This window comes from Hyperolius riggenbachi, chromosome 1 (genome assembly GCF_040937935.1).
Source record: "Hyperolius riggenbachi isolate aHypRig1 chromosome 1, aHypRig1.pri, whole genome shotgun sequence".
In the NCBI taxonomy this organism is placed as follows: Eukaryota; Metazoa; Chordata; class Amphibia; order Anura; family Hyperoliidae; genus Hyperolius; species Hyperolius riggenbachi.
This window is the reverse complement of record NC_090646.1, coordinates 356051835-356075521: the sequence shown is the minus strand read 5'-3', so window position 1 is coordinate 356075521 and position 23687 is coordinate 356051835. Positions and strand designations below refer to the sequence as shown.

The following is a 23687-nucleotide window of genomic DNA, read 5'->3' as shown; positions in this document are numbered from 1 at the left end:
CCTTGGAGTTTATTATGAAAAGGTGAGAATCTTAAATAAAAAAAAATGGTCATACTAGAATCTCTATAAAAAGTCAATTGCAGGCACTTCCAATTTAAAAGTAAACTGTAATGAGAGGTTCAGAGGCTGCCATATTTATTTCCTTTTAAACAATACCTGTTGCCTGGCAGTCGTGCTGATCTATTTGGCTGCAGTAGTGTCTGAATAACACCAGAATCAGATCTGACAATAATGTTAAACATCTGATCTACATATGCTTGTTCAAGGTCTATGGCTAAAAGTATTAAATACAGAGGATCAGCAGGATAGCCAGGCAACTGGTATTGCTTAAAAGGAACTAAATATGGCAGCCTCCATATCCCACTCCTTCAATTGGCCTTTAAAGTGGCACTGAAGGAAAAAAAAACAAAAACCTTATATAATGATTTGTATGGGTAATTGATAAAACATTAGTAGCAAAGAAAATAGCCTCATGTTATTTTCAGGTATATAGCTTTCTTTTACAGCATTGCATCATTCTCTAATATTTGCAATTTACAAACCACACTTTAGGGGACGTTTATCAAGAGTGTCAGACAAAATATTGGTAGGTTTTTAGAAATCCGTGCAGAACTGTCTCAGACATCTTAAAATGTAATTAAATAGTGCAGATTCCTTCTAAAACTGTTGTAAAATAGGAGGAGTTAGGAAGGTTTCTCAGGCAGTGCAGTTTGTGAGGGGAATTGCTGTTGCTGTGGTAACCAATACATCCTGCTGTACTGCATCAATGCCCAGCACTGGAAGGGTTAAGCACAGAACATTTTTACAGCAGGGGGGAGGAGCATTTCACAAACCATGTCTAGTCTACACTGCACAATCTGTAGAAGTGCTATTAACCTCCTTGACGGTTTTCCCGACCTGAGCTCGGGGTAGAAAAAATAAGCTGTTAGCGGTGATCCCGAGCTCAGGTCGGGGTAGGGAGTGCAGCACTTTACTTGTAGTTGTGGAGTCCCGCGCGCGATCTCGCTGCGCAGCGGGACTCCAGCCTCTCTCCCCAGCAGTGTGGGGTCTTTCCCTGGCCGCCGGGATCCCCCATGTCCCCGCTATTCTTCCGGGGACCCGGCAGCCAGTTGGAGCAGCGGAGCCGTGGTGGTGGCAGCAGAGCGGTGGTGGCAGCGTGACGTCATCGGGGGCGGGGCTAATATTGAAAACGAACTTCTCTATATTAGAGAAATATAGAGAAGTTCGTTTATATGTATATTAGCGCCATCTTGTGGGCAAAGAGAAAACTGCAGCACAGGAGCCCAGGAAGGTACATTTTTTTTTTTATTTTGCTGCAGATCTCCCTGCCAGAATGATTTTTTTCAGGTTTTAGGGTCTGAAAGAGTGGAAAAAAATTGCACCGCTTTTAGACCCTAAAATCTGGAAAGAATCAGAACGACAAGGAGGTTAAGCACTTCTTAATCTGCGACAGTTTAGGGATAGATTTGCACTTAACTCTAGTGCAGACATAGAAATTCACACTAAACTGTCACTATTAAGAAGGGTTTAAGAATCTTATCATGCAGAACAGTTCCTCCTGCTGGTTAGAACAGTTTAAGAAGAATAAACTGTCAGTAATGCTTTGATAAATCTGGCCCACTCTATTTTAAACCATGAAACAGAGCAGAGCTAATGACCCTTTTAACTTCCCTGCAGTAAAAATCTTATCTAAAGCTGCCTGTCACTGTTTCCTTGAAGTATCTTACTGGTACCTGTGTTTCCAAACCTGAAATTCATCTACTGGACCTCCCAGAAGCTCTGAAAAGAGAGCCTAGTGTCCATGTCGAACTTTACCGTGTCCCTGGCAGTGTGCAAAACAGCTACATATGAAAAGGCAATGATGCTCATGGTGCAGCTGTCCCGTGCTTTATGTCCTAATGGTTTAAACACTTTTTTTTATCCCTAAATAGAAATGCATTGTAGCATGTCAAACATATTGGTTTACTCTCTTAATCTACCAAAAATATGATATTTAATGTACTCCTTAGTAAGCAATATCTACAGTGGTGCAGAACTTTTCTATTGATGCATTGTGAGCCTGGCAGGCTTGGTTTGTCACACATTGGGCCCGATCCAATTCACTTTTTGTAAGATTTCTCATAGGAGAACCTTCTGTTTAAATGTTTTCAGCTCTCTGAAATTAAAGTACCAAAAAAGCACCATATACACTCAAGTATAGGCCAACCCCAACTTAACTAAAAAACCCAGAAAAAATGATTGACCTGAGTACAAGCCAAGGGTAGGAAATGCAGCAGCACTAGTCTGTAGCAATTCTTTACTTTCCACTTAGTAATAGAAATCATACAATCAAACTTGCTCACATATAGAAGCCTCTATTAATAAAGTGTAAGGTTCAATTAAAACATTGTATACTATGTAAACAGCAAAATTCATGAAACAATGTGCCCTTGATAATGCAGCCAGAATATTACAATGAAAAAAAGATAAAAATGCAGAATGCATAAGATCTAAAAGTGTGAGGAGTGTCCAAAAGCATCAATGAAAGAGTTAATGAGCAGCAGTTTGGCTGATTAAAAAAGTGGCACGTACATAGAATAACAAATGTGCAATAGGAAAGGAGAATGTCCAGCCGCAGCAATGGAGGTTAAAGGAAGACAGCGATGACTGTGCACAGCACAGTGAAAGTAATGCCAGGCAGTCAACCCACCGTGCAGGGCATGTGGACGCCATGAAGTGAGGGGAGAGAAAAAAAGGCTCACCTGCAAGTGCAATGTTACAGTACAATTAATTACAGTGTTATCCTACCTGTGCTGCTAGATCAGACTGTGTGCCAAACCTTAAATGTGTCCATGTCAGGATATGCAGAGCACTGCAAGTACGGTACTTACTTTGCTTACCGGTCCACGCCACATGGATTCCTCTGTAGTGCCAGTCACAGGCTCATTGTTATGACACTTCTTAGCACTTGCCTTACTATAGGGATCACAACAATGAGCCCAGGACTGACTGGCAGAGGGATCATAGCGCGGATTGGTAAGGCAGGAGGCACGACTGTTTTTGTGCGCGTTTTCTGCTCAGAAAAATTGAGAACTTATGTTAATCAATGGGCTAGTTTACACTTAATGGCCTCTATTCATAAAGCATTCCCGCATGGGGCAATGCTCAAAACAACTGACTTTACCGACCAATTCATAAAAGTTGTTTCCGGATGAAAAGCTGACATTCCTGAGCAGTGCTGGAAATTACCGCCTTATGCGGCGATTATCTCAACACATCACTACATGTCAATTCAGCAGCAGTGAGAACAGAACAAAAAAGGTTTTCCGGAATACCCAGGCTGTGTTTAACCTCTTGGGTACCTGTTTTCAGATAAATTTCACATCAGAAAGCCTGCATGTGTAACATTTCTTGAAGTTCTTCTAAGCTGCGGCAATTAAATAGATTGTTTAGAAAGACTATTAGACAGATTCAGAGAAGATTCAGGGCAAGGACAGGCAGTTTTTAAAAAAATCCTTGCTGGTGACTTAAAAGGCATTTTATTGATAACTAGTTGACCTAATGCTGCATACACACTTGAGATAAAAGTCTCTGGAAAAGGCAAGATCACAGACCAATTTTACCCCATTCCATGTAGTATGAGAGCCATACCTTCACAGTCTATTCTATGGAGCTGCACTCCCCATCAGATAAAATCTTTGCAAGATGCTGCACACAAAGATGCCCGTACACATTCAAAAGATCATTATCTGCAAAAGATCTCTTCCTGCAATAGATCCATTCCTTCAAAATGCATTCATAGTCTATGAGATCTGCAGATCATCATACACACCTTGTTTAGCAGGCAATCATCTGCAGATCAGATCCACCAGGATGGATTTTCAGATCTGCAGATGATTGCCAGATATGCAGATGAAGTCTGTTAAACAAGGTGTGTATGAGGATCTGCAGATCTCATAGACTATGAATGCATTTTGCAGGAATGGATCTATTGCAGGAAGAGATCTTTTGCAGATAATGATCTTTTGAATGTGTAAGGGCATCTGTGTGTGCAGCATCTTGCAAAGATTTTATCTGATGGGGAGTGCAGCTCCATAGAATAGACTGTGTAGAGTATGGCTCTCATACTACATGGAATGGGGTAAAATTGGTCTGTGATCTTGCCTTTTCCAGAGACTTTTATCTCAAGTGTGTATGCAGCATAAGCCCATTTAAAAACCGGCTCTATGTCTCTTCAAACTGCCGCATGTCAGTGCACAAGAGCGCGCACCCGTCCGCCCTGCTCCCTGTCTGTCCTGCACATGCACATTAGCACAACACACGGACAGGATGATGCAGGGACACTTAGCTATTATTATATAGGATGTGAAAAAAATTCAACTAGGAGGAGGAAACTTAGGAGAAAAAAGTGAACTGGATAGGGCCCATTTCCTGCATGCAGAATGGATTTGTGTTATGCGGTGTTCCTGTCTACCTGAATAAATGAAAACCTTCACAGAAATATCTCTCCAGAACAATTGCATACTGTACAGTGTGAGGCTTTTACTACATTATAATCGGTTTGTGTTTTGTAGTTAGAGAATGCTACAAACAGGAACTGGATCATCCTTTCAGCTGGGCAGGTAAAAACTATACTGTCCGGGACAGGCTAGCACTATATACTGTATTTACAGGTTTTTGTATGTGTCAGATATTTTTGATACTATCTTTACAATAATGAGTATGTGGTTTTATTACTTATTAATAAATATGCAGTATTGAGCAGCATATACTGATCTGTTTGTTCTTCCTTTTGTTTTTCTATTTGTAATTACCAGTGCTGGTAACCTCCATTAGAACCACATGCTTAGTATTTCATAAATACAATCTATGCAGTTAAAAAACTATGCCTGGAATTTTACTCAGTTCTTTATATAGGCTGAGAAACAGCCCCTCAGGCCTTTTACTGTATTTACAGTAGACAAATAAAAAAAAAATGTAAAAGCTCGCTTATCTTTTAATTTTTATATGAAAAACAAATAATACATTCAAAACATTTTCTTGAGCTATGAAACATCCCATGCATTCAGTTTAATGAAAAAGAAAATACTAATTGTCCTGAATTAAAAACATTTATTAAATCCATGTTTTGCAGGAAAAACATTGTAAGGGTAAAGGAAGAGGGGTACTGTTGTGTGGATGCTATGGGCTCCATTCCTGGTGGAATTTATCAACATATCCTGTATACATTTTGACAAACTGGAGACAGCCCGTAAACAAGGTAGACACATTACAGGTTGTATGTGGATCACTGGTCTCATGAGTTCAGCGTACAGTGCGTCAGTCCATCAGTAATATGGACGTCTTGGGTTATTCTGTGTGGGGAGAAAAGCAGCAATGAAAGAACGCACTTACAATTACACTGTACAGATGTATAAAGACAACTGCTCAATTCTATCATTACTTCACATAAATGGAATAATTACAAATGGTTTATGATGATATTTAGCATATAACAGCGACTTTGGTATCAAATTACAATCTTAGATACAGTTACTTGCTTTTCAACAAAGACATGGACAGTGGTCTATTCCATTTAATACCTTATAGACAGCTTAATTTTAATATGAACTTCTGAAAATCTAACGGCAGTAGGCTTTCAAAGTACATCTGATCTGCATGCTTGTTAGGGGTCTATGGCTAAAAGTATTAAAGGCAAATAATCAGCAGGACAGCCAGGCAACTTGCAGTGCCACGGAATTTGTTGGAGCTTTATAAACCAATAATAATAATAATAATTGTTTAAAAGGAAATAAATATTGCAGCCTTTATATCCATCTCACCTCAGGTGTGATTTATATAAGAATCATACCACCTGCTGTCAATGCAAGTTCAACTGCAGGACAGAGTCAGTAAACAATTGTTGGCTAAAAGACCGCCCAGTGGGAGGGTCCGGCGGACCCGTCGTTGCCGCTGGTAGTGCTTGTGTACGCACCTTAAGGCTAGGTCCACACTAGTCCGTTGCAGATCGTTCTACACTTTTTCTTTTTTCCTTCCCCGCATTTTTCCTAAAAATTATATAGTTGCAGCATATTTTTCCAGTCTGTGGAAACATATGCACAGCCATGGGGGAGAGGTAGCCGCCATGCTGGAGGGGTATAGCAGGCAAGACGGGGGTGGCAGCAGTCAGCGAGGAGGGGGGATGTGTCCCCCCTTTGCTTACCTAGGTCCCCCATCCCAGCTACCCCTCCAGCTAGTTTAGCAAAACTTGTTACAACATAGCAGGGAGCCTGGAGCTTACCTACTTACCTACTCCTTCAGTTCACAATCCGGTTCTTTTTAATGAATCGATTCATTGAAAAGAGCCAAACTTCCCATCACTAAGAGTAGTGATAGGAAGTTTGGCTCTTTTCAATGAATCGATTAACATGGAGGCTGAATCACCTCAGAAAAGCGCAGAAATGCTGAAGGACCAACGTTTGCATTTGGGAGAAAAATCACATTTCTCTGGTGTGATCCATCCCATTCAAATACATTAGCCAAGTGCTTTTTAAAGTGCTAGCATTTTTAAAAGCACTCAGAAGCACTCTTGGTGTGCACCAGCCCTGAGAGAGCACTATTTTAAAAAGGACAAGTCTGAACTAATTAAATAAATAAAAAATCTACGTACCCAGGCTTTTTTCCAGCCCCTGGCAGCTGACCTGTGCCCTTGCCGCAGCTCCCCTCCTCGCCAGGTCGGCAACTACTGTGCCTGCGCAAGAGCCTCTCATGGTTGCACTGATGACGTCTGGAGTGCACTGCGCCTGTGGAGAACACTCCAGATGACGTCAGTTTTACTGCGAGCAGCTCTCCTGCAGGCACAGTAGTTGCCAACCTGGCGAGGGCACAGGACGGCTGCCAGGGGCTGGCGGAAGCTAGCTCAGACCTATACTTTAAAGGACTTACGAGCCCAAATAGGTAAAAAAAAAAAGAGAAGTACCTTGATCCCTTTTAAATGCACAGAGGACACCATCCGCGCCCTCCGTGCAGTTCCGCCGGGTCCCCGCAGTGTGATAGCCCCCCCCCGTGCCGCTCCAGACCCCACAGACGGGGTCGGGCTCCCCTTCCTCTCCTAAGATGGCCGTGGCTGCGCAGTACGCATACACGTTAGTGCGGCTGCGCAGCTCTAGGGCCCTCCCCCCCGATCCACGCACAGTAGCGTGGATCGAGGGGGGAGGCCCTAGAGCTGCGCAGCCACACTAACGTGTATGCGGACTGCGCAGCCATCTTAGGAGAGGAAGGGGAGCCCGACCCAGTCTGTGGGGTCGGGAGCGGCACGGGGGGGGGCTATCACACTGCGGGGACCCGGCGGAACTGCACGGAGGGCGCGGATGGCGTCCTCCGTGCATTTAAAAGTGATCAAGGTACTTCTCTTTTTTACCTATTTGGGCTCATAAGTCTTTTAAGCTTTTACATAAATTTGCAACCACTCAGGATTATTTCCATCTCATTGATTAATCCTTGTTAGCACTACTGTTTTGGTTTTATTATTAGAAGAGCAAACATGAATTTTGCTAACGAAAAATTTTGATACTTCCCTTGGAGGAGGGAAGGCTCTGAATCCTCCAGAGGCTTTCCTTCCCAGTCCTCAGTGGTGAATTTAAGGAAATAAGCCACAGTGCACCAGTGCAGTCGCACAGACCTGCTCAGGTTTTGGCAAAAAAAAAAAAAAGCCAAGCCTGATCGGTCCGTGCTACCATGCATGCATGAACCATTGACAAAGCCTTGTCCACAGTCTTTTGGGGAACGCAGCCCTGGAACGGCCCGGAGGACAAGGACTGGGAAGTCTCCGCATTATGCAGAAGCTTCCCTCTCTGGAAGTACGCACCCCCTTGGGCATAGTTAGTATATATGAATATACTGTAAACCAAAAAATATTTGGGTCTAATATATAGCACCATAATATGTGCCTCAACAGAAGTATAGCATGAACTTATATACACAAGGAAAGAGCTTCTGATTGAAAAAAATATATATTCAAAACAACCAATTTCTAATAAGCAAGAAATAAGTTTGAGGACATCTGCACAGAACATTAAAAACACTTTAAAAACAATGGCGTGGCATTGGGGGGGCCAAAAAATATAGAATGACAAAAAGTAAATGAAAAAGACCACTCAAAAAAAGGGTCTATAATCACAGTGCAATCAATAATATAAATCCCAGCATGGCAGGAACACAAATCTCTGCATCACTATGTACACACAATAAGCCAGTGACTAACAAGTATATATACTGAAAATAAGTTTGCTATTAGTAAGGGGGTTCACACTTGCGTTTTGGCATGCAAACGGACCGGATCCGGATCGGAACAGGACCTGATCCATATTGGAACCGTGGGGTAAAAAAAATAATAACAAAATTACCATAAAATTGTTGGGGTCTGCAGAAGGTGCACCTGTAGAATCAGGTCCTCCGCTGTAGGCCTCACCTCCATCTCCGACATACTGCCAAAACAGCTCCAGCACGTGTCACTGCTGCTCCACTCCAGATATGCTGGGCCCATGTGTCCCCATCCGAAATGGCCGCTATGATACGCATAGGAAGTGGGGTAGAACGTCCGGTGTTTGTCTCCAGTGTGTTCTGTGCTTCAGTTTCCCATTGCTTTCATATTTCCGGATGGTGCAGTCAAACTCCGGTCCGGGTGCGTGGGCCGGATGTTCCGGACCGAAAAATAGCGCATGTTGGAAAAGTGTCCGGAGTCCGGCTCCGTACTGTACGGAACGGACGCGTGTGAACGTCCGCATTGCTATGCGGAACTTACGTTCTATTTGTACAGTATACGGTCTGGATCCGGCCCGGCGAATCCGGACAGGGAACGCTAATGTGAATCGGGCCTTAGCCATGAGCCTGCATTCCCACAGCCCTACCATAAAAATGACAAATTGAGACCTCCGTAAATATACAATTCAAATCGGTGGTTGGCTGTAAGAAGGCTCGCATTGACAATAAAATAAATAGTTACAGAATGCAAAGTATAGTTACCTGCTGTCTGGTGATAAAGATAAAGTGGCCCCTTGTGCGCTCTCCCTCCACGCGTATCGCGGATTGCTGCTTTTTCAAGAGGTGACCCACCATGGAGATGTGCCCCATTAAATAGAGAGAATAAAAGTGAACGCCGTGCGCTGGACAAAGGGCGCGTGAAGCAGAGATGACCACCCTGTCACGTGACAGTAGTGAAAGGTAGGCAACGGCGCAGGACGTAAACAAAGCGCTGGTTGTCAGCTAGTAATAAATCACATCAAATAAATAAAATGACAATAAATTAATATTGTGGCACAAGGCCTGGGGATTAATATCAGTACACAACACAAAAAGAGGTAAATACAAAAAACAAGCTGATGAACATGGTAAGCTGTACAACATGATGCTGGCGACATCAAGTGGTCAATGTTTATAAAGTCAAAAATCATGGGCAAAACTGGATTCAATGGGAAAAACATGATATTGTATAGGGTAAGAACAAATTCATAAGTGAAAAATTAATTTAGTGTAAAAAAAATTTTGCAAAAATTAAATTTATATTAACAAAATCAGAAAATTGTAACACCATAAAAAGTGATAAAAATATTTGGAATAAAAAGTATTAATGAAACATGAACAATATCTCTTTCTTCTTGATTGAAACGGTGATGTGTGTCAAAACGATTTCTTCGTGTTCTTGATCCTGAGTGGTTGAGGACTCCAGAATCAATAATTAGGAAGTGACAAGTGTCCAGTGCAATATAAAGTGTCAAGTGCATAAAGTGACCAAATCTGTAACAACAAGTAATGACTCATTAATACGAAACAGCTGTCTCAACCTATAAATGGTGAGGCAGACCACACAAAAGTGCTGGTGCAGAGAAAAATAACGTGCTTAAAGTGATAACATAAAACCAAAAACAAAGAATGTCCCCATGTGACAATGTAGGTGTAGGGGCATTTCACAGGTATACAACAAATTAAACAAGGCATCAGAGGAGGGGATATATGGCCTCGATTCATCATTCTCTTTGAGATAACTTTTTCCAGTTTGTTAAATTACCGAATTCGAAGTTTAGCGATTTCTAGTTTTATTCATCAAGGTTTTTCCTCATTCGGTATGAATTCGATAACAATTCGGTAACCATTCGGTAACGTGTCGATATTTCCATTTTACAGTGGTACTTTAACACAAGGCCATAAGATTCCCATGGAATTGTGGGTAAAAGGCAGTCCTTTGAGCACTACGTAGCAACATTCTGAATAGGGCTTTACACCTGGACCAGGATTCTGAAAGTGGTTGGGACAATCCCACAATTTGATAGGAGCCTTTTCTAAAAAATTATAGTGCAGCTAGCAAATTAGTTAACCCTGACACTGCCTGTGTTCTCTTACAAGATGATTCAAGAGAAATGCAGATGTCGTGTTATAGCAAATAAATCTATTCTCTTACAAATTTATATGGTTGCAGACCTTATTCTTGCCCTTCTGCGCCTTTGAATCACTCTCAGCTGATACATAACCACTTCAAATGGCTCCATCTTCTCTGTCAGCAATAATCTGACAGGAATAACGACAGAGCAGTGAAGGAGATAACTAATCCTAAATGTAACGCTAAACCACGCCCACTTTCTTTTTCATGAATTGCACTTTATTCCGTTTTAGCGAATAGTTACCGAATCGTTACCGAATGTTCGCTAACAGCTGTAGATAACTTTGATGAATCCTGAAATGAAGTTAACAAATTCGGTATTTTACCAAACTGTTGTTAACAAATTTGCTAAGTGTTGATGAATCGAGGCCTATAGTCACCAAACTACTTAAGAGTGAACTTAGGTGGATTCATGACTTGAGAACCCTTAGTCCACATGGGCTCAATGAAGAATTCTCTTTTGGATGTTTCCTCCCCCAATAGATGTCCAGTTCCCCCGGGGTGTCTCTTTGCCTCCTCTTCCTGCATGTTATATGCTTTCTTCTTTTTGGGGGTTTTCTTGCTTTTGTACTAAGCCTTTTATATAGGAGGAAAATTTTATTCCCAAATTTGTATATAATGAACGTATGCTTACTGTATCAGTGGGATATGTTACATTATCGATGAGTAATTAAACAGCATTTTTTTGTTTGTGTTTTTGAGATATAGGTCTTCTGGTTTTAATCCTATTGGATCTTTACCTTGTATGGAGGCTCATTTTGCTTGTAAGCACATTGTGTAAGTATCGCTCGCGACTTGAGCATTCTATAATCTCTGTTTTTTTATTTATTTCACTTTTTGCATGATTGCACAATTAGTCTAAGAGTTGGTTGGCCTTGGTGAGTGGCCAATATAAATTTTGCACACATCACAGGGTGACAGATGTTAGGGGTCCCAGTAAGTATGATCCCTACACCTACATTGTCACATGGGAACATTCTTTGTTTTCGGTTTTATGTTATCACCTTAAAGAGGAACTCCAGTGAAAATAATGTAATAAAAAAAGTGCTTCATTTTTACAATAATTATGTATAAATGATTTAGTAGTGTTTGCCCATTGTAAAATATTTTAAATCCCTGATTTATATTCTTACATTTATTACATGGTGACATTTTTTACTGCTGGTAAGTGATGTAGGTGCTGCTTGCCGTTTTGGCAGTTGGAAACAGCTGTAAATAGCTATTTCCCACGATGTAACAGGGTTCACAGACAGGAAACTCAGAAGTACCTCGGTACTCAGAGTTTCTTGTGGGAGGGGTTTCACCACAATATCAGCCATACAGCGCCCCCTGATGGTCTTTTTGTGAAAAGGAATAGATTTCTCATGTAAAAGGGGGTATCAGCTACTGATTAGGATAAAGTTCAATTCTTGGTCGGAGTTTCTCTTTAAGCACGTTATTTTTCTCTGCACCAGCACTTTTGTGTGGTCTGCCTCACCATTTATAGGTTGAGACAGCTGTTTCGTATTAATGAGTCATTACAGATTTGGTCACTTTATGCACTTGACACTTTCTATTGCACTGGACACTTGTCACTTCCTAATTATTGATTCTGGAGTCCTCAACCACTCAGGATCAAGAACACGAAGAAATCGTTTTGACACACATCACCGTTTCAATCAAAAAGAAAGATATTGTTGTGTACTTCACTATGCATGTTTCATTAATGCTTTTTATTCCAAATAATTTAATCACTTTTTATGGTGTTACAATTTTCTGATTTTTAATAAAAATGTAATTAATTTTTGCTATTTTTTTTACACTAAATTAATTTTTCACTTATGAATTTTCACAGCACTGCTAACTAAGTTTTTTTTTATATATTTTTTAGTTATTAGGAAAATTTGTTCTTACCCTCTATACAATATCATGTTTTTCCCATTGAATCCAGTTTTGCCCATGATTTTTTACTTTATAAACATCGACCACTAGATGTCACCAGCATCATGTTGTACAGCTTACCATGTACATTCCAGTACCATGTCAAGCAAAACTTTTTCATCAGCTTGTTTTTTGTATTTACCTCTTTTTGTGTTATGTGTATTGATATTAATTTCTTGAATATTAATTTATTGTCATTTTATTTATTTGATGTGATTTATTACTAGCTGACAACCAGCGCTTTGTTTACGTCCTGCGCCGTTGCCTACCTTTCACTACTGTCACATGACGGGGCGGGCCGCTCTGGATGAGCGGTCCGCGTCGTCACGTTCATGCATGGACGCATGACATCACTCGGCTTCACACTCCCTTTGTCCAGCGCACGGCGTTCACTTTCATTCTCTCTATTTAATGGGGCACATCTCCATGGTGGGTCACCTCTTGAAAAAGCAGCAATCCGCGATACGTGTGGAGGGAGAGCGCACAAGGGGCCACTTTATCTTTATCACCAGACAGCAGGTAACTATACTTTACATTCTGTAACTATTTATTTTATTGCCAGTGCGAGCCTTCTTACAGCCAACCACCGATTTGAATTGTATATTTACGGAGGTCTCAATTTGTCATTTTTATGGTAGGATGGTAGGGCTGTGGGAATGCAGGCTCATGGCTTACTAATAGCAAAATTTATTTTCAGTATATATACTTGTTAGTCACTGGCTTATTGTGTGTACATAGTGATGCAGAGATTTGTGTTCCTGCCATGCTGGGATTTATATTATTGATTGCACTGTGATTATAGACCCTTTATTTGAGTGGTCTTTTTCATTTACTTTTTGTCATTATACATTGATTTTTTGCCCCCGCCCCAATGCCACGCCATTGTTTTTAAAGTGTTTTTAATGTTCTGTGCAGATGTCCTCAATATACTTATTTCTTGCTTATTAGAAATTGACTGTTTTGAATATATTTCTCTATATGAATATACTGTACATATAAGAATATCTAGGAACCTGCATGTCCGACTAAAAGCATTAGTCAATATTAAGAAGCCAATAGATTAATTTTAAATATCACTATAAAACTATTTGTAATACCAGTGGATTCGGCCGGAAGCGATAAGCAAGCATCATCCTTTTCCGGAAAGCTTCATATTCATCGTCGGACTTTGATAACTCTGCCGGGCGATCAATTCCAAAACCAGCTCCGTCAACTGCCGTTGATCCTCTAAAAATAGAATAAATTACAAGGTTAACAATACTAAACATTGCAAGAAGTAATACCATATATCAAATGCATATGTCTTTGTTTGTTTCTTTACAAATACCTTTATTTCCATATGTGAACCCTGCTTATTTGCAAACAGAGCATGGCTGGTGCAGCTGAACTAGAAATGAGGTGCCAACTGCATTGTGGAATGTATAGTTTTATGCAGGTGCATAATAAAGATTAATGAAAAGAGTCCTAGAGCTTCACTTGGCTTTCACATACATTGAGATAGAGGGGCATTAAACTAAAGAAACCAATTAAGACTGCCTGTGCAAGTCTATAACAGACACGTACGTCTACATTTTCACAGGGAAGGGGAGGGGCTGAGAATATATATATATATATATATATATATATATATATATATATATATATATATATATACACATATATATATACCTCAACCCTTATGGAGGCTGCCATATTTGTTTCCTTTTAAACAATACCAGTTGCCTGGTAGCCCAGCTGATCTATTTGGCTGCAGTAGTGTCCAAAGTGCACCAGAAACGAGCATTCAGCTAATCTTGTTAGTTGACAATATTGTCAGAAACACCTGATCTGCATACGCTTGTTCAGGGTGTATGGCTGAAAGTATTAGAGGCAGAGGATCAGTAGGACAGCCAGGCAACTGGTATTGTATAAAAGGAAATAAATATGGCAGCCTCCACATAACTCACCTTGAGTTCACTTTAAATTGTAAATATAAGTAATATTGTTACTTTGAAGAGAGGGGAATATTTACAAAACTTTCCAAATTTTAGCGCTGTGTATGTCATCATTATGAAGAATCCCTATTTCTCCATGTTGTCCACAGCCCTTTCAGTGAGACAGGAAGTAAGGCCTCGTTCACTTCTAAAATCGTAATCGCAAACGCAAGAGTTTTGCGATTTTGTGCAGCGTTTTTCCCCCCTCTCCTGGTGCTATATTGCACGCTGCTTTTTTGGTAAAAGCGCTTTTCCAGTGTGGTTTTTAAATTCACTTCCTGACGCAAGTCAGAAAGTGAATTCTTTGACCCAGAAAAGAAAAAAATACAATGTATTTATTCTTAACAATGCCAAACGCAATCGCTGCACAAAGCCATTTTGTGAGTGTTTGCCTTTTTTCCTATACCTTCCATTGAGGCAAAAGGCTAAGTAGACCCCTTTTCTTGACAAGTGGTTCTAAATTAAAAAGCTTTGACTGGTAACAGATACGCTGCCAAGGTATCACAACTGTGTATTGATTGTTGTGCCTTTCTTGCCCCTGAATGGACCATTTTAAACTTATGAATGCGTTTCAAGTACTAATGTAAAAAAAATAGAAATATTAAAAGAAAAATGTTGACTACAGTTTCATTTTAACCATTTAGGGCCTAATTTAATAAATGTCCATTTTGCTGAAATGCATGTGCACTCATGCTTTTGTCCATTTTAATCCTTCAATGGAGGGGCATTCAGTGATTAAAGTGAGCCCACGGTGAGAGGGATATGAGGCTGCCATATTTATTTCTTTTAAAGCAATACCGGTTGCCTGGCAGTCCTGCTGATCCTCTGCCGCTAATACTTTCTGCTATAGACCCTGAACAAGCATGCAGCAGATCAGGCGTTTCTGACATTGTCAAATCTGTCAAAATTAGCTGCATGCTTGTTTCTGGTGTAATTCAGACACTACTGCAGCCAAATAGACCAGCAGGGCTACCGGGCAACTAGTGTTTAAGCCTCCATGTCACTCTCACCTTGAGTTCACTTTAAAGGCTGAAAATGTTTGAAATAGTCAAGTTCGTATTCAGTGCTATCTAGTTCCAGCATGAGAAATGCAAACTAATTCATGGGGGACTCAGCACCAGGACTATTATTAAAGGTACGTACACATGTCTGATATTTCTGAACGACTTGTCGTTCAAACAACAGTTTGGCATGTGTATAAAGACTGATAGCAGCAGTTTTGGCTGATCCGCTTGGGGGATCCGTAGACTAACGGTCGTTGAAACAATAGTTAGGTCCGTACATGTGTACAAACGACTTGTTGTTTCAAAGTCTATTAATTTGATACTAATAGACTTATCGTTTAAACAGTCATTTGATATAGTCTATTGTTCTATCAAGTCCATTGACCAGTCAAACGACATGTAAATTAGCTGTAATTAGCATTTCAAACGTTTTGTCATCTGTGTGTACAAAGAGTCTGAACGACTTTTTGTTTGAATGACAATCGGGCATAAAATCAGACAGGTGTACCCACCTTAAGGCTACATGACACTGCTGTCAATGGTTTAGGGTTTTATCTCCCATGTTTGTTTGCCTAATCCACCTTCCCACACCTGCGTCCATGCAAAAAGGGCGGCGGAAAAAAAGGGGCGCGTTGTGTAAATAAGCGGTAACAGCATTTATAAAAATATTGTGTTGTATTTCATTTACAATAAGGTTTTACAATTTAAGAAACATTAAAAAAAACGTAATGTGTATGAAATCGCAAATTGTGAAAACTATAATCTTCCCTGTTTTAAAAGTGAAACTTATAATTACGTTTGTTAAAAATGATATATGTATAATCGTTATAATTGTATAATATTGTGAATAGCCATCATTTATCGTTTACTTAATGTGATAAAATCTGAAAATATTGTTTAACGATGAAAAAAATATATACAGTGGTTTGCAAAAGTATTCGGCCCCCTTGAAGTTTTCCACATTTTGTCACATTACTGCCAAACACATGAATCAATTTTATTCGAATTCCACGTGAAGGCCCAATACAAAGTGGTGTACATGTGAGAAGTGGAACGAAAATCATACACGGTTCCCAACATTTTTTACAAATAAATAACTGCAAAGTGGGGTGTGCATAATTATTCTGCCACCTTTGGTCTGAGTGCAGTCAGTTGCCCATTGACATTGCCTGATGAGTGCTAATGACTAAATAGAGTGCACCTGTGTGAAATCTAATGTCAGTACAAATACAGCTGCTCTGTGAGGGCCTCAAAGGTTGTCTAAGAGAATATTGGAGCAACAACATCATGAAGTCCAAAGAACACACCAGACAGGTCAGGGATAAAGTTATTGAGAAATGTAAAGCAGGCTTAGGCTACAAAAAGATTTCCTAAGTCTTGAACATCCCACGGAGCACTGTTCAAGTGATCATTCAGAAATGGAAGGAGTTTAGCACAACTGTAAACCTACCAAGATAAGACCGCCCACCTACACTCACAGGCCGAACAAGGAGAGCGCTGATCAGAAATGCAGTCAAGAGGCCCATGGGGACTCTAGACGAGCTGCAGAGATCTACAGCTCAGGTGGGGGAATCTGTCCATAGGACAACAATTAGTCATGCACTGCTCAAAGTTGGCCTTTATGGAAGAGTAACAAGAAGAAAGCCATTGTTAACAGAAAAGCATAAGAAGTCCCGTTTGTAGTTTGCCACAAGCCATGTAGGGGACACAGCAAACATATGGAAGGAGGTGCTCTGGTCAGATGAGACCAAAGTGCCAAACGATATGTGTGGTGGAAAACTAACACTGCACATCACTCTGAACACCCCATCCCCACTGTCAACTATGGTGGTGGCAGCATCATGCTCTGGGGGTGCTTCTCTTCAGCAGGGACAGGGAAGTCGGTCAGAGTTGATGGGAAGATGGATGGAGCCAAATACAGGGCAATCTTGGAAGAAAACCTCTTGAGTCTGCAAAAGACTTGAGACTGGGGCGGAGGTTCACCTTCCAGCAGGACAACGACCCTAAACATAAAGCCAGGGCAACAATGGAATGGTTTAAAACAAAACATATCCATGTGTTAGAATGGCCCAGTCAAAGTCCAGATCTAAATCCAACCGAGAATATGTGGCAAGATCTGAAAACTGCTGTTCACAAACGCTGCCCATCTAATCTGACTGAGCTGGAGCTGTTTTGCAAAGAAGAATGGGCAAGAATTTCAGTCTCTAGATGTGCAAAGCTCGTAGAGACATACCCTAAAACACTGGCAGCTGTAATTGCAGCAAAAGGTGGTTCTACAAAGTATTGACTCAGTGAGCTGAATAATTACGCACAACCCACTTTGCAGTTGTTTTTTTTTGTTTTTGTTTTTTTTTAATGTTTGGAATCATGTATGATTTTTGTTCCACTTCTCACGTGTACACCACTCTGTATTGGTCTTTCACGTGGAATTCCAATAAAATTGATTCATATTTGTTGCAGTAATATGACAAAATGTGGAAAACTTATAGGGGGCCAAATACTTTTGCAAACCACTGTATGTACGTTCGTAATAACCGTAGCAAAACATTAGTAAAGATTACTAACACTTTACTACAACTAAACCTAACCCTACTCTCACACAGAACCCTCTCTCTACTGATCCCTACCCCTTTGACCCCCCGGTGGTGCCAAACCCTAAGAGCCCCCTGGTGGTGCCTAACCCCATGACCCCCCCCCCCCCTTGGTGGTGCCTAACCCTAATCTCCCCTAGTGGTGCCTAACCCTAAGACCTTCCCCCTGGTGGTGCATAACCCTAAATCCCCCCTGGTGGTACCTAAACCTACCCCCCCTAGTGGTGCCTAACCCTAAATCCCCCCTAGTGGTGCCTAGCCCTAAATCCCCCCCTTGATGATCGCTTTTTTTGTGTGGATAATAATGTTTTACAAATAGTGACTGTAAAAAAATATATTACAATTTACTTACTGATCACTTTATTATGTGAATAATAATGTTTTACAAACAGTAAGGGATACAATTTTAAATAACGTTTTAGTTAAATACAATAGATATGTTTAGTATTTTTGTAATTGTTATTCGTCATGGGTGCATTTTGTAAACTTGATTCATCACAAGCGCAGTTTGAAAAAAAGTTAATAGTCTCCGGGCGCCGTTTGAAAACATTAATAATCTCCGGGCGCCCTTGTTTCCTGTTCGGCGCCCATCAAATTATATTATTGTGGGAGTGAATGGCAGCGCCCTTTTTGTCCACTTGCTTCATGCGTCCAAATTTCCTGCTTCCCCCACACCTTGCCTTACCAATAAAAGCCTCCTTCCTGATGCCCAACCATAACGAACAAAAGCTCCTTAAAGAGACTCTGTAACAAATTTTTCAGCCTTAGTTCTTCTATCCTATAAGTTCCTATGCCTGTTCTAATCTGCTCTGGCTTACTGCAGTCTTTCCTAACTGCACTGTCTCTGTAATAAATCAATGTATCTTTCCTCTGTCCTGTTTGTCGGGCTAAGGCTTGATTGTGTGGAATTTGCAGGGCTGCTTGTGATTGGTAGAAGCGATACACACCCTCTGCAGGCCCCCTGCACACTCTGAATGACTCACACACTATGCTTAGCTGAGCCTATTAGAAGCTGGTTAGTTTGTTTGTAAACACTGCCTAAAACTGTTAATTACAAGCCAGGATTGCAGCAGAGAGTGGCAGAAACAGCACAGAGGGGCACAGGAGAAAATAATGAATAGAATGGTATGCTTTTTATTGTAAGAATATTAGAGTACAGATTCTCTTTAAAATGCTCCCTTCCCAATGCTCAACTCTGATAATACTAACCACTTCCCCTATCTACCCATCGGTATTGAAGCCTAACCTTCACCAATAATCAGCTTTTGTCATCTTCATTTCGGCATATTAAAGGACCACCATTGTAAAATACATCTGCATATATACATATAAAATGTACATTTGTCACTGAGCAAAATGTGTCATTAATTACTTTTTCCTATGTTACAGTCACATACAGTAGGTAGTAATGTTTTGACTACTCAATCTCCTTATGGAGGATTCTCTGAGTTTTCTTTATTTTCAAGAGCACTTACTGAATGCAATTTGCTCTGTCCAATTGCTAAAATAGTGTGCAAGCGTGTAAGAAGGCTGGCTGGCATTTTTTAATAGATCCATTTCAAGGAGTGATTTTGTAAAGAATAAAAAGACATACTGAGAATCCCCCAGGAGATGGACTAGTCCAACGCCTCCCAGAATTGTCAAATTTGTTATCACCTACTGAAAGTGACAGCAACATAGGAAAAAAAGTAATTTATAGTGCATTTTACTTCGGAACAAATTAGCAGATATACACGTGTATTTTTTTCACAATAGCAGTTCTTTAATTTCTGGCTTCAGCACCCAAATCACCACCCATCATTTGTCCAACGGTGACACTCAATACACTGAAACAGTCTCTACACTAAAGTCAGTATCAAAGCCTTCTGCCCCTAGCTATTCAGGCTGTAGCTTCATAAGAGTGGACAAGTAAGGCTGCAATCCATTCCATTTTGCAAAACTGAACAAATATGCATGCTAGAGTCTTATAAAGTCCTACCTGGCAGAATATCTTCTTCCCATTCTTACCTGACCCTCTACTTAAACTTCTCTTATAGGCTTACTTATTTGCCTTTTCATTTTTCTTTTTCTTCATATTTATTCTCCACTAACTGCTTGACAACGTTTCCATCACCAGGAATCAGAATAGAGACCCTTGTTTGTATTATCGGGGGGATGCCCGATACTGATTTTTTTACTTTTTTTTAGACCTTACGTTGACATTTTTTTCATCCTTTTACATTTTTTTTTATTGAAAAAATAAATAAATATAAATAACAATGATGTATTACTTGTTCACAGGATTCTTGATTCCTTGGCCTTCCGACCCTAAACCTTCTCCTTCCTTCCATCCCATCTTCATAAGCATTTGGTAACCAATGTTTTCTACAGTCAGTTTGAATTCCTTATACTCTGAATAATCTGGCTCGCGTCCTTCCTGCAGGAAGAGATATTACATTGGTTATGCAGCGAACATTTCATTACTGAAAGGGTAACAAGACAATGCCTTACAATGCAGATTGCTATGAGAATTTGTTGTAAATCTCATGTTGCAGAACAACATTGCTACAGCTACTTACAAGGCTCACATATTCCATTCTCTTCCCCAGAGATTCATGCACCCAACTTTAAATTTAACAATACTTTCCAAATCACCCCCAAAAGGATGTATTATATTCAGTTCAGTGATTGGCACACATTCACCAGGTCAGACTGAAAAACTAGGGCATATATGGAAAATCGCAGGTAGCGGTTTATGCAGGTGTTTTAGCGTAAGCCCAGCACAATTTTCCAGCTACAGAGTGCATTCCTGCTACAAATTGCATTTAAAGGAAACCTGGAAGGTGGGAGAATGAAAAAAAAAAAAAGTTTAACTTACCTGGAGGAGCTTCTACCGCTCCCTTGCAGAAGTCCTGTGGCGGGGCAAAACGATCCTCTGGTCCCACGCCTCGGCTCACTTTCTATTTGTCAGTCAGCGGGCCACTGCGCCTGCACGGCCCTGGCCACACGCGTCCTCGCTCCCACTCGTGTCTGCAAGAGCGCCCTGTAATCTTCTGTGATGTGTGCGAGGATGCACGTAGTCAGGGCAGTTGTCACCGGCACAGGCAGTTGTCACCGACAGTAACGAAAATGAGCCGCGGCGGGGGACCGGAGGATCTTTTTCCCCCTGGTGTGGACACAGGACGTCTGCAGGAGGCCGGTAGAAGCCCTAGGTAATTTTCTTTCCACCTTACAGGTTTTCTTTTAAGGTGTCAAGGAAGAGAATTTTACAGGTACACACTGCCTTTGCATATTTTTCAGACCGGACATCCTCTAAAAGAGGAAAATGTGCAGACAATATTATTTGTCAGAGCAACTAGGCTACCTCAAAAGCTGGGTAACACACTCAGAGTTACCCAACTCGGAACAGCATTTAAAATCTAACCATAGAATGCCTTACATATATGTCCAAAAATCGGACGTATTAAAAAAAAAAAAAAAAAGGAAGAGGCCTGAATCAGCTTACTAACCTGACACTGATCTGGTAGGTTAGTGCTGTGTATCTGCCACAGAAATTATCGTCCTATTTTCTTTTAGTTTTGGAGATATTAAAGATTTCTTCTTCACTCTAAACCTGGATATTGACCTTTATAGAAATTAATTTATTAATTTAATATCTCCTAAATTTAAGGCTAGTGATTTCTGTGGCACAAGTTCAGCACTAACCAACCATGTTTCAGTTCTGTAAGCTTGCGTAGGGGGGGGGGGGGGGGTCCTGTGATGTAATTGTCTAAAAAAAAATAGCCGCTTTGATCCTTCAAAACAAAAGCAGCATAATTCAAAACAATGGAATACATAGCACTAACAAAACACAATGGAATTTTTAGCTGTGTTGATTGTAGAGGACCAGCTTCACTGTGGTAACAACATACAGGATGGAAATCGCAAGGTGTAACTAGAGCAGAGTTAGTTCTTCCTGATACTATGTTTGCTATTATCAATATAAGCAGTACAATGTAAGCATTTTATATGCACACATGAGCCAGATCATGCGGTACAACAATTTCCAAGTCACAAAGTCCAATAAAGAATGTTACATTTCTCTGATTAACGCCAAAGCGTCTGCTACAATATAGTATGATTGGATACCCAGAATACAAACTCTCCTTAGGGCTGGAACCTACTGGAGCGTTTAGGGATTACTTTCAATCGCTAACGATTTCCCTAAATGCTCTGCTAATGTAAATAGATGGGACAGATTCCACTAGATTGATTGTGATTAAGCAAATCGCAATCGCAGGACATGCAGCATTTTGGGAGCATTTACACTCCTATGTAAAGTGATTTTGAATGACTGCAAACTGTAAAAAAAAAAAAAATAATTTGAAATGACCAATAAGAATTAAAATCACAATCACAATAGCTGGCAATAGCTCCCAAAATCGTTGGAAAACGCTCATGAAATCGCTTACAAAACGCTAATTAAAAGCGATCGTGATTTGCGACTTGTAGAGGGTTCCAGGCCTAACAATGTTTCTGGGCAAACACCCATTTTTACTCCACAGATAATACTATTTGGGCTGCTTGATGAGGAGAGGATTAAATAGTTTATTTTCCTCAGTCTTTTGTGATGAGAAAACCCATGGCTTTAAAATGGATGAGGACTATTTGTCCATCACAATATGGAAAATGTTGGTAAAATAAATTGTCTAATGTGAACAAAATTGAAAAAGTAAAAAGCTAATGTGTGATATACACCAAACAGGTATCTGTTTTTTAGTTCCTGTACAATCCATGCCCTCTTTTTCTCTTTTCTTTTCTAATGTACAGTACTAGGACTATCCTTATGGAATGTAAACTTCAACAACAAAGTAAACTTTGGTATCCATGAAAGAAGTTTTCAAAAGTGAATAAATAGCATGGTTTTACCAATCAGGTGCCTTCATTTTATAATCAAATTTTAAATGAAAAAATACAGAAATGTAGCCAGATTTTCCGTAATTGCCATTTTACAACTGTCCACATTTACATTTAGCAGGATAGGAAATTATTTGCACAGTGCAAAAGATTTAATTACTTGAATGTGATAATATGCGACTTGAGAGAAAGGGGGGGGGGGGGGGAGCTTATATTTACTTTTAGTGCTTTAAAGGTTTCCATAAATTTGTCCAGCTCATCTGGTGGCAAGAAATCTCCAATGAAATGTTTTCCACGTCCCATTTCAGTCAGCTGCTCGGCCCATTCTGAAACGAGCAAAGGCAAAATGAAATATACTAGGTAACACTTGGAAGAGAAAGTACATATCCACATTTTGCCATGGGAACGTTCAGCATATTTACTCCTCGTCTGAGGTGAACAAAGCATATCTGAGAAAAAAACACTTTAAATACCTTTGCGACTCCACAACTTATTCAACTCTGTCAAGGTCAGATAACCAAACTACTGCCTGGGAGGTTCATTCCTCTCCCTTTCCTAGATTCCCGTTCCACAGGTATACATGGTTAGGGTTTTTCAGCACTATATAAGCTGAAATAAAGCAGATCAGTACTTATCCCCTACAGCCGAAGTTTGCACCACGACCGCCGTTTGGTCATATGTGAATCCATCTGAGTAAAGGTGGATGATTGTATCAAAAAGACTAGCATGGCCGCAAAATGGTACAAAATAAAAAAAATAAAAAAATAGGTAAGAATCTAAATTATGAAAGCTAACCCACATTTGCTCAATACTCTGAGGAGCTCTTTGGCTGCCCACCTGTAAGATGTTTGGTCTCCCCTTATTAGAAAAGATCTCAATACTCTGAAGCGAAGATTTGACGTGCTGGTATTGATCAAGGCAAAAAATCCAA

The 23687-nt window shown here is 40.3% G+C and overlaps 1 protein-coding gene across 1 annotated transcript in view; it reads right to left on the bottom strand.

Moving 5' to 3' along the window:
- Window positions 1-5071: 5071 nt before the first annotated feature.
- The window catches only part of SUGP1 (SURP and G-patch domain containing 1), a 57687-nt gene continuing 39071 nt past the window's right edge, over window positions 5072-23687 (bottom strand). The window contains exons 11-14 of the mRNA XM_068271274.1: window positions 22976-23082; window positions 20152-20297; window positions 13411-13540; window positions 5072-5333 (exon numbers count right to left, since the gene is read on the bottom strand). Of these exons, the coding sequence (XP_068127375.1) occupies window positions 5307-5333; window positions 13411-13540; window positions 20152-20297; window positions 22976-23082 (410 nt within the window). The 3' untranslated portion in view covers window positions 5072-5306. The remainder of the gene's footprint in view (window positions 5334-13410; window positions 13541-20151; window positions 20298-22975; window positions 23083-23687) is intronic.